The sequence below is a fragment of the Alosa alosa genome, chromosome 22 (genome assembly GCF_017589495.1).
Source record: "Alosa alosa isolate M-15738 ecotype Scorff River chromosome 22, AALO_Geno_1.1, whole genome shotgun sequence".
NCBI classification, from domain to species: Eukaryota; Metazoa; Chordata; class Actinopteri; order Clupeiformes; family Clupeidae; genus Alosa; species Alosa alosa.
In genome coordinates this window covers 6,349,444-6,361,989 of record NC_063210.1, presented here as the reverse complement: position 1 = coordinate 6,361,989, position 12,546 = coordinate 6,349,444, and the positions used below count along the sequence as shown (strand labels likewise).

The 12,546-nt window shown below is 41.2% G+C and overlaps 1 protein-coding gene across 1 annotated transcript; it reads right to left on the bottom strand.

Annotated features, from left to right (window-relative positions):
• Positions 1–132: 132 nt before the first annotated feature.
• LOC125287306 (DDB1- and CUL4-associated factor 7-like) lies at positions 133–6,456 on the bottom strand. The gene is given in 8 exon segments (XM_048232932.1): positions 133–1,376; positions 1,717–1,834; positions 2,719–2,928; positions 3,193–3,311; positions 3,750–3,789; positions 3,791–3,862; positions 5,041–5,199; positions 5,541–6,456. Coding segments are annotated over 8 exon segments (1,026 nt in total). The 5' UTR covers positions 5,676–6,456; the 3' UTR covers positions 133–1,203.
• Between the last annotated feature and the right edge of the window lie 6,090 nt (positions 6,457–12,546).

Genomic DNA, 12,546 nt, shown 5'->3' with positions numbered 1-12,546 from the left:
CTCTCTCTCTCTCTCTCACACACACACACACACACTCTCTATCACACACACACACACACAGTAATCACACACACACACTGCAGTAATCAGTCACTGCACAATAGTTGCTTTAGTTTTTTCCAGGACGGGGGCAGGCAGGACGGTTCCAAGTGAAGACCAAGTCTCTGACGGCAAGACCCGCTGTGATCAGAGGAGGGCGGCAGCGTTTCTCTGTCTTGTGTGTTGGTGTTGGTTGGCTGAAAAACTCCCCTCTCTCTGTGTGGTGTCCTTCCTGACTGACTTCAGACTCGCGTAGACAACGTTAAATAGTCTCAATTCACATCCTGTATCGTCTTGACAAGAGGAAAATATCTACTTTAGAAATAATAAATGATAACAAACACAAAAACACACCAATAAAACATGCAGCTGATCTCAGACCAGCTGGTTGTGCCGCAGCTTCTTCAAATGTCTTTATCATGGCTAGTCACTTCGGCCTTAGAAGGAAGGGGGTTGTTGAAGTCCTTCAAATGACCCACATGTCAATAATAAACCAGAAATGCATCAAAATTCCCCAAACATAACTAAAAAAATAGCACATCAAATACAAAGAAATAAAAAACACAACAACTTCAAAAAAACAAAGACCTAACCTGCAAGAGTACATTTTTTGTGAACATTACAAATAAGCAGTAAAGCTGTACAAAGCCACTCGAGAGATGAACTCGTACTGAAAGCACTTCAAATCCAGATGATCTACTACTACATTATCAAACAGCACCACGACGCCATGATGAAAAACATCTGTATCAGTGTCAAGCTTTATAAATACTGAAAACATGGCGCCCGCAGGTCCTTTCCAAATTTTGGAGGGGAGCTCATGTATCCGTCCATGACCATGTACAATGGGATGAATAATACAATACAACAGGGCAGACAGAGATATGGAACGAGAGAGAGAGAGAGAGATTGAATAGACCAGATGGATAGGAAAAGACTGGAAAGACCAACCTGAAGATCACAACAGCAAAGATTGTGAAAGGGCTGTCAAAGAGTGACCGAGCAGGAGAGAGAAGAGACAGAAGTTTATGAGAGAAATAGGACAGATAAAGAAATGGAGTGAGTGAGTGAGTGTCTGTGTGTGTGTGTGTTTGTGTGGTGTGTGTATGAAAGTGAATAAGAGTCCTCCCGCATCTCTGTTGCCAGGCTCAGACATTCAGGCTCTCAGACGCGCAGGATCTCCAGGCAGTTGTTGTAGCAGATGGAGATCCAGTCGGGCTGGGTGGAGGCCCACTGTACGTTGTTGATCTCGCCCTCGGCCGTGTAGGCCAGGATGGGGTCCTCGATGGCGCGCGGCATCTGCTGGATGTCCCAGATCAGCGCCTGGTGATCGTCCGCTGAGTGAGGGATAAAATGATCGACAGACAGATAGACAGACATTTCAGTTAACTTGTAAAGAAATCTGATGACCAAAAAGAATTTGAGTGGCAAGCTCAGCAGGTGTATTCAAATGGATTAAATGGAACCATTAATTCAGGTGGGCAACTGTAGTTGGTCCAGCTGAGTGTCAGCTGACAAGCTAGGCAGTAGGCAGACTACCATGGCCTGTCTGAATTAATGGTACACTTGATTATCTAAAACTAGTAAAGGTCACACATGCAAACTCTTCCTATATACCTGGTTGAGTTCAATATTTTTGTGAATGGGGAGAGGGAGGGGGTGGAAAGAATTGACTACCTGCTGTGCAGATGTGGCAGGAGGAGTGGGGGGCCCAGGCGATGCCGTTCACACACGCCCGGTGATTATTCAGCCTGGCCACTGGAGTGCAGGGCACTCGCACGTCCAAAATCACCACCTGGCAGAGAGGCCGCAAGACCAGTCATTAGCCTTAGCCATAACGGATACATACTGGAGACACATGAGGCATGTTAAACCAATGATGATATGATGATCAATGATGAACTGAACTACAACACAGGAGAGGGACAAAGAGGAAAATACACTGTGATAACTAAGTAATGTGAGAAGCAGTGTGGGAGGAGAAGGAAGTGATGTATAACACCAAAAAAAGAAAAGTAAATGCAGTCTCAGAGGAGGAGGTAGGGAGTAGGGGAGGAAAAAGAAAGACATAAACAAAGAGAGAGGGACAGGGCTTGAAAGTGCCTGAAAACTTTAATTCTTGGAAGGAGAAAGAGAAGGAGAATCCGTGTGTGTGTGTGTGTGAGGAAGAGAAGTGGTGTTAGATTAGAATCGTCCTCTCTGCTTAGATACTACCCTGTGTGGGGCCTATAAATAGCCCAGGAGGTGTTTGGGTAATGAGGCCGCACAGGCACAGTAGAGGAAAGGAGAGACATAACGGTAATCTACAGGGCACGAAAAAGACAGATGGAAGATGGACAGAGAGAGAGAGAGAGAGATATCAATAGAATGGGCTTTAAAAAGATGGGGGACAGACTGACACATCGAACAAGGTGGGCTGACAGAACAGGAGACAGAAGTGAGGAGAGTCATACAAAGAGGAAAGGGCTGAGAAAGACAGATGGAAGATGAGGAGAGAGAGCGAGAGAGAGAAATGGATGAATAGAATGGACAGAAAGAGATGGGATAGGCAGACAGCAAAAACAGACAGATGGACAATGAGATAGCAGAGAGAAAGACCATCAGGGATACAGCTAATTTGACTGCAGGGAGACAGAGAAACAGGAATCAGGAGACAGACAGACAGGCCGACAGTCCCACCTCCATGCCGTCCATAGCCATGGTAGCCAGGTAGTTGGGGTCCTGCTTGTTCCAGCAGAGGCGCAGCAGCGGGTGGTGCTGGGGGTCCTCGTAGATGATGGTGCTGTGCTCCAGGTGGCGCAGGTCGAACATGCGCACCGAGCCATCTGCCCCCACCGACGCAAACATGTCCCGACCTCCACCCGCCCGGCTGAATGCAATGTCATAAACCTGCAACGCACCAACAGAACGCCAGCGCTCTTTAGAATCCCAATGCAACACTACGGCAACTTTTTTAGACTGTTATTAGTACCAATGTAATTGGTTTTGCATAGCCACAGCATCCACATTTTACGAGTATTATCAAGACTAGATCATAGAATTAGAATGAAAATAAGCAAAATAACAAAACACAGTCATATCTGGTAGTAATGATACTCCGTGACCAGTCTCATCAGGCCTTGAGAACACCACGTGTCCTTCAGATGTCCTCACCTCTTTGTCATGAGCGATGAGCTGTGTTTTGACGTGGCCCGAAACCAAGTTGACCCGACCCAAGACCTGTCCTGTCTCCAGCCCCCAGATGGTACAGGTGGTATCTATGCTGGACGTGCCTGAGGAAGAGGGGAACAGGAGAGAGAGAGGAATGGAAGAGAGAATGGTAGAGAGAAAGAGGGAAAGAGGGATGGGGAGAAAGAGGGAGAATGGAAGAGTGGACAATGAATGAGGGATAGGAACAAATTACTCCACAAAGGTTGGTGCCATGTTGCACTTCGTTTTAATACAGAAAAAGTTTGTAGATCGGATCCATTCAAAAATATTTGTAGATCCAATACATCACAATAATTATAGCCCACTGTTGTCTTTAATGTCTAGAAGCACTTTTGTGTCTCAATTCAACTCCATCTTATTTATTCATAGAGCATCATTAGCAATTTGGTCACAAATTATTGAACAACTATTTTTCTACAAGTCTACTAGAACCACAAGCCCCTTAGACTTTCAACAGAATCACAGACAAACCCTTTAAAGCCCCTCTTTTTGCTGCTTACCCAAAAGATTTGGGTCAACTTCGTTCCAGTCGAAAGAGGTGGAGGGGGGCACAAAAGTCAGAGTTTTTGTTGTTGTTTAGGAGGCACTCCAGCCGTGTGTCTGTCTCTCCCACCTCAGAGACACAACAAACAAACAAACAAACAAACAGACAAATGTTTTAGCATGAAAATGACAGCTGGCTTTAATTTAGCTCTTAAGGCATTACTAGTATTGACATGTGATGGCCAGAATGCTTCTGTGTGAAATTGCTGAATGAAGTTTCACCCTATAGCTCCTGTACAAATGCACTTTCGTTGTATATAATACTCTTTTGATCCCGTGAGGGAAATTTCAATACAAATGCAATGCTCAAACATAGGCCAGTCTTGAAGTATACTATGATTTACATTTACAACATTAAGCTATTTCTGCAGAGAAGGAACCTGTGTGACATCTTATAAAATTATGTAAGTAGGGCTGTCAAAATAACTGATTCATTTCGATTAATTAATTTGAGAAAAAAAATAACTGATTAAAAAAAATAACGCAGATTAATCGATTCCGTATGACCTTTGACCCCAAGCCATTGTAGTCAGTAACCATTAGACTGTAAAATGAAGGAGAGAGAAGAAAATGTGCTGACTAGATCATTGATTGGAACATTTACTTTAAACAACGGCCTGATGGTGTTGATAAAAATAAAGTGTTGATTAAAATAAAGTCCTTTGCAATGTCTGCAGCAAGGAATTTGCATATCACCGGAGTTCATCAACTCTAGTCACACATCAATGCAAAGAAATAGTGTTGACATTGAGGGAAGTGTTAATTTATTTTCATTGTGTCCCCTAGGTTATATCTGTGGCCTGAAATAGCTACCTTGTATGTGAAAAACAACTTCTTCCCGAAGCACTTTTGAATTTATTTCCTCAGCATATTAGGTCATCATAGATTATTATGGCCATTATTAAAATAATAATAAAAGAGTTTTTGAACTAATGTCACTAATGCTGATTATTCAATGATTTATTTGAATTTAAAATGTTTAAATACTTTCACAGCAAAAATGATATATGTGATTAATTTAGATTAATTAATCACAGAGTATGTAATTAATTAGATTATTTTTTTTAATCGATTGACAGCCCTAGATATAAGTTATTACCACCCTTATGCTTTGTGGGTATTGCAAAACCCAGTCAGGAGTGAATGTTCTGCCAGAAACAGAACTATGAAAGGAGACCCATTTGATTAGTTCATGAGCTAACTGCCTAGAAGACTACTAGATTATGACATCTTTCATAGTAAGCTTACCCTCCAGATACGGAGATAGTCCCCACTTGTGGCCAATAAATCGGGATACACCCCTTTGGTGTCTGGGATCCACATGATTTTAGTTGTGGGGTACGGGTGGTCAAAGGTGTTCCGACACACAAACTCTGAGCTTTCCTCCTCCAGACCCACCAGCTGAACCTGCATAACAGATCAAATGTATGCTCATTAGTGCAGGTAACATTATAGTATATATATATATATTATAACATAGATATGCGTACACACATTAGATACGCGTACAATTGTAGAGATGGTAGGCTACTGTTAGAAATACTGGTACTGGTAGAAATACTGATGTATTTCTATTGAGAGATGGTAGGCTACTACTTCTTATCCAAGTGCCGTTCATTATATTACATAGTTCAACATAGGACAACAATCAATTTTCAAAATAACATCATACAGTAGGCCTACTACACATATACTATGATACGTTAGCTATAAGGGCTTATTGGGGTAATTTAAGGACACTTTCTTACCTTATTATTGTATTCTTCCACGAAGCTGCCAAGAGCCAGACGGAAGCGCTTGTCGGGCCGAACGCTCCAATTCATCGCGTACACAGTCCATGGTGCCTCGTATTTGTAGATCTCTTTTCGTTTTCCGTGAGACATGACTTGTTCCCCCTCAAGGGACTGGTTCAACAAATGCAAAGGTACACACGCCTCGCGACTGTGTACAGTTTCGTGTAAGCAGTCTTCTTTTGTTTACCTGTCAGATTTAGCCTAATAGCTGCAATAATGCTAGCTGACTTAGCTAGCTAGTTATTTGGGCTTGTATTGCCTTGTTTTACAGTGGACCTTGCGTGCTAAATGCAGACCACCACACATACAAATACAAGATAGGCCCAGATATTAAAACAAAAACCCCGATAGTTAGTTACACCAAAATGTGTAACTAACAACAATGGCGGCTGCACTGCACTGTCGAAATGAAATTAAAATAGCCAACTAGCAAGCTGTATGATGCTAGCTCCACCAATGGGCAAGTCTTCATGTGCCTTGGAAAACGTTGGAAGCTGTTGTCATCATTCAGTGCACTGCAGAAGGGCTTTCATGGGCCGTGGCTGCGAAAAATTCGCTCCGTTATATCCCCAACTTCGCAATTTCCAGTCGATGTCAGCAATAATCATACAACAGCTGCAAGATGCCCATATGATTGGATATGACGGCTTTCGGATGTCCTCTTCTGCGCGTCGACTTCAACCCGGAAGTTGAGTTTCGTATTTCGAAGCAGTGGAAAAGTGTGTTGTCGGGCAGAGCTTAAACATCTATGAGCGTTTTCCTTCAGTTCAACTGTAGGCTACGTTATTAGTTGATCTATATGTTGCGCAAAAATATTTAGTTTCTGTTTATTAATGGACCGATCATGCTTCACTGTCTAACTTTAGGCCTATGGTGCATTCATGAGCATCTGGGATGTTTCTATGTGTGTGTGTGTGTGTGTGTGTGTGTGTGTGGGGTTGTTTATGTTACTCATAAGCAGGCGATATTGAACAGTACTTCCCAGCGTAGGCCTACCTTTGAGTGTTACGTGCATGATGCTGGATGGCAAGACATTTTCTTCAACTGAACGAAAGTAAAACTGATATAATTATTTTTGGCCCTCCAAGTGATGTTTCTATCTTGAAAAATGCACTAGGACCTCTCTTTTTGTTTTCAAAGCCCTCAGTGGTTTGGCACTTAGTTACATAGGTGACCTACTAATTCCGTACAGCACTCCAGGATCACTTAGGTCTTCATCTCAGAATCTTCTCTATATCCCCAAAACACGCCTTAAAACTAAACTAAGGGTGATAGAGCCTTCTCTGTTGTTGCCCCCCAACTCTGGAATAGTCTACCTGTCCATATTAGTCCTCTCCAACCATTGACTGCTTTAAGTCTAACTTAAAGACTTTCATTTTCTCCCAAGCTTTTAATCTACCTTAATACCCACACACACACACACACACACACACACACTCTCTTTATTCTTTATTTTATTTTTGAATTTGTTTATTATTTCAATTATTTATTTATTTCCCCCCATGTTATGTTATTATTGTTGTTGTACCATTGTCATTGTTTTATGTTTGTTTGTAAGCACTTTGGTTCAACTCAGTTGTTTTTAAATGTGCTATAGAAATAAAGTTGACTTGACTTGACATGATTTTAGCCTTCTGGCTAGCTAGCCTATGTTAGCAACGTCGCCTGTTTGTTGTTGTCAAGTGAACGCTCTCAGTTCGGATTCGGAAGTATGGAGTTCCAAAGTGGGGACCTTCTCACTTCCCAGCCACATGAACTCACCACTAGGCCAGGGGAAATATCCTTTATCAACCGTCTCTGGCCAGGGGTTCCCAACCTTTTTTGGCAGGTGACACTATTTTTGACGTTCAAAACGTTGGTGACCCCAATCATGATGGTGTGTTCATGCCACCTGGGAATATCAGGGACCTCCCCCCGTTATTTCATTGTTTTTCCCACTGCAAGTGTAAAGAACTGTATTTGCTTAAACATGGTGTAAGACACTTGTGAAAGGAGGATATGCAGCTTTCAAGTGACAAAAACGGCAAATTCCCAAGTTGACATTTGAGAGAAAGTGGAATAGAACATTATGTAAAATATTCCAATATATGGTTTAATGTTCTGCATTATGTCCAATATTCCAATATGTGGTTTAATGTTCTGCATTTCTCATTAGTGGGTCACTTTGATACTAAAAGTATGATTCTATGTAATGACTGTATGATATCTGTACTGTCCCTGTGTATATCTGTGTGTGACTGTATTTAAAGATAAGCAGGAATATTATGACTTTGCAGTGTTTTACTGTTCTGCATGGCTGCATCAGTAGCTATCTGCTCCGGATTGCCAGGTTGCCACTAATCAGGGTCTGATTCAGTGTAGTCCACGTGAGATGGGATGACCAACGCCATCTCCCGTCAGCCTGGAAGGATACTTAAACCCTAACTATTTCCTCGTCTAGTTAGAGCAGCTGATGGATCTTCAGGTGAAGTCATGCTGTCTCTCCCTTGATGCGCATCATTGTAAATAAACTCTGTTCCTGATTTTTCATACTATTGGTCTGACTGGGTCTCTATTAAATCGATGGGATCAAAATTACCATCACATTAAAATGTTTGGACATGAAAGTCCACATGTACTACAAATGAACTACAACGTGACGACGAGCCCCCAACTGGGCAACTCGGGTAGCAATCTTCCCCCAGTCTCCCACCTTTGACCTAGCGTTTATATGAATGGGCATCGGAAAAACCTTTTTCCCAGTGAAAACGTCATCATTCCGCATCATTCACGTCACGTCATATGTGAGTCAGAGGTCGGTAACTGGGGCCACATTTTGCTAACAGAGTTGCCCAGTTAGGGGCTCGTCGTCACGTTGTAGTTCATTTGTAGTCCATATGGCCTGTCATGTCTAGTTTTAATGTGAACTTTGGAATTTGCCATTTTTGTCACTTGAAAGCTGCATATCTTTCTTTCACAAGCGTCTACACTATATTTTAAGCAAATACAGTTGTTTATTTAGGATTAGTGAGCGTATGTTTTAACCTTTGTTGTGGCATCCATGTTTGTCACACATTCCGACAGCAAAACACATGAACACTCGCTGTGGGAAAACCAAAGTAATCCCGGGGGCGGTCCTTGTCATTCCCAGGTGCCATGAATGCACCATGATTCCCACCTGAAGTAACATAAATGATGACGTTTTCACTGGGAAAAACGCATGAACGCACCAAAACATTTTCCCTATAGTGAAAACATCATTCACGTCTGACATGGGTGAGCCTCAGAACAAAAAAGTTTGAAAAAGACTTAATTGTTGTTGAAGGTGGGTTGAATCCAATTGCTTCAGTATTGAGTATAACGTTAGGCTATTGCTTTTACAGAGGTAATGACAACAAAGCATTGTCAACAATGCAAACTATGTTATTCTAAATATCCTCTAAATTAGGCTACCCTCTACATCTAAATCTACATTGCCTAGACAGATACAGACACACATTTATTGGCACAGTCTTGAGTTAATATCACACAAGAACACCAAGAAAAGTCATGTAGGCCTATATGCACAAAAACATTGCATAGGCAACATCATCTTTCACACACTCAGATGTATCAAGACTGAAATGTCAACATTTAGGTTTTCTACGTATCAATGACTTAAGATAATTTATAGGCCTACTTTATATGAATAATTCATAAATTCATGGATAAAATAAAATGTAAACACTCTCACTCTCACAGAAGAACGCCTTTTTCAGTCAGAAAGATATCTCTCAGTGTCTTCAAAGTGTGTGTGTGTGTGAGAGAGAGAGTGTGTGTATGAGAGTTAGTGTGAGCACTGAACAAAGACAGAGTATCAGGTAATGTATTAGCATTTTTTCCATGTCTTTGTCCAATGTGACATGTTTTCCTGGGTGGGAACTGAGATGTGGTCTTTTTACATTAGCTTTCTCTGTTTTTATAAGTGAATGAGTGAGCAAGTAAATGAGTGAGTAAAGTTTATTTGTACAGCAGTTTTCTCACACAAACATCATACATTAAATGGTGGGCAAAGTCCAGTCTGTAAAAGCATTTCATCTCATCTCAAAAGTTTTCATGCATTGTCTACTGTATTAGCTAGTGTGTGACATCGGAGAACTAGGCTGACTCCTGAATATTTTTCCTTAAGGTCTTGCCATTGGAGTTGAAGTAATTGATTTAGCTTTAGTTAGACGTAAGACTTTACACTCTCTGCCCATCGTTTAAATTAGGGCTCATAAAGTTCAGTTAGTGCATAAGAACTACCACTATACTACCACTTGGAGGGGCTAAAAGCTCACCCCATTCTTCTGAAAGCATGCATCTCTACAGTGTTTCTCTATGACAGCAGCTTTGTAATGCTATTTTACAGTAGACCTATCTTACTGAGTGTGCTTATGAATTACCAATGATACTGGTGGATGTAGCTGTCCTCATATAAACCGCAGAAACTCCACCGAAAGTATTCTTTGCTGTTAATTGCATCATTTGCAACATATTTCTGTGATAAATTTGAGCGCTGTTTGGAATTTACATGTAAAAATTAGCAACCAAATGAGCTTCATTGTATATGTATAGACTACTAAAGCCTACGAGTAGCTGTGAAAATATGACATAAAAGAGACGCCATGATGGAAGGATGTTTTCTTGTATTAATTTATATGCCACACACAGTATAAATGTATCTCAAACATTTTTACACTTCAAAGCACTTCATTATTCTCTACAATATTTCACATATTTGCACCAGATTGTATCCATATGGTCAAGTCAGTGATGCTAGCCCACATCAGTAGATTCAGCACTAAAGCCGAGTAAATAAAATACTCTTTGATATATCATAGCCTAATATAAGACTACCAGAAGTGGTAAAACCGGACATTCCCTTTAGATGCCACATATATGTTATTTAGTGAAACCTGGGTGAATTTCTGCATAGTGATAAGCCTCCTACAACAAGCACCATTTGGCTTTGGTTTGCTAGGTGAGCCACAGGGCTTTTGTTGGAAGGTCTACCACTTTCTCTGGGTTACCTTACCCAGATTTGCCACTTAACCACAAGAAATCCCCCCTGCAGGCCTGAGCAGGTGTGTGGATCTGTTTGAGAATAGACTGGCTTCTGGGAAGCTGTCTCTCAATTAAAATGACCATCAAATGGACAGTGGACTGAATTTATACAATGCTTAGGGTGCCACCTTTTGGCTTAATGGCCACAGTCCTCTGAATCAGTTTTCTGTACCGTTACATAAAGCAATTCAATATTTACAAGACAGTTTAGATGCATTCAGTAGTTGTTGCAGAAAAATAAAAAAGCACCAGGATAAAAATTCTTCAGTACCATTAAACCCCACCCCCCAAAATTGTGTGCATTTAATGCACAATGTTTTGCATATAGCCTTATTAACGACCTGTTAATGTCTTGGAAGTTGTTTTTTATTTTTCGACAGCATAAATGCACCTAGACTTGGCTCATTTAGAGAAAGGCACTATCAAACACCACCATGACGATAATAACAGTCTCCTCTCCCACAGAACAATCCAATGAAAACCATTTACGATATATAAAAAGCATTCACATGAAAAAATATAAAGAAACATTTCATTTTTCAAAATCACAATTAAAGACAAAGATTTTATAATTCCTTCAAAGGCACCTTCAGCCAGCTGCACACATAGTCCGAGTCCAAGTTTCCCATTGACGGCGGAATATCATTAATCTTCTCAAGCAAAATCTCAGAAATGAGGTCCGCACCATGTGTGTGTGTGACTGATATAGCAGAAAATCATATGCAGACTTACATGAAGATTTAATAGTTATATGTAGAAATCTAATTTAGTATAAAAACAGGTTTGGTAACTGCAATATTGAACTAGATTCAAGCATTCAATATAGCAGTCGGCGCTGAATATAAGGTCTGCAATAATAACACAGCTATCTCAGATGATACATCAGGTTGGATCAAACTCCATCTAAATAATTCTGGCTCTCAGTCAATCAACTGAAACCTCAGTGATCTCTTCTCTTTTTTGGTACTATTCGTACAGACCTATGCAGTCATTTAATTTAAGAGCTATTTTTTCTTCCAGTTACAATGCAAACAGCTTATGAAAATGAAGCCAGCTGCCCCTCAGCATCCTGGGAGTACTTCTGGAACTCATGTCTTGTAGATTCTAAAACGTGTATTCTAGAACATTGCAAATCCTCAGAGCACAGCTAGCCAGAATGGATCTGTTCAATTCCATATGGGTGGCTGCTGTGTGCCATAGCCAGTCAAAATAATATGAAATAGATGCTGTTCAAAGTCTATACAAATGCTGCTGATGTTGAAGTTAATGACATACACAAAGATTATGATTGTACAGGTAGTGACTGCAATGGTTAAGCTGATAATTGTGGAAGTGTTTGTTTTGGTGGATAAACAGGGTGAGGACAAGTGGGAATATTTCAGCCTTTTGAGAGTGGTCAGAGTATCCCTACTGCATCTGCAGTCTAACCACCAGCATGCCAAACTGAGTGTGGACACTAACGTCTTTTATGGAGGAAGAAGTGCAACAACGCTGCTGGCTGTGCGTGAACAAAATAGGCACAAATTCAATGAATACTTCCACCCCCATCTGGCCAGTCTCTCTATCTCTCTCACACACAAACACACACACACACACACTCACACACAAATAAGTCATTGTTGTGGCTTACATCAGGAAACGTCCAAATAGACTGAAGAATTGCTGCAGTCTCTCAACAGACTTCTCAGTCCCAGTGGCTCCTTATCCTAATGGCCATGCGTGTCGTCACAAAAATCTCTCTGTCTCCATGACGATCTAATTCACTAGGGTTAGGCCAAAGCTGTCCACAGCCAGAGGGGAAGGAACTGTTCCGCTAAATGTGCCAGTTATCCAGTTGGAGGTAGGAGAAATGGTGCCATGAGAAGGTAGATTTGAACTGAACCCAGCTAGGGGATGA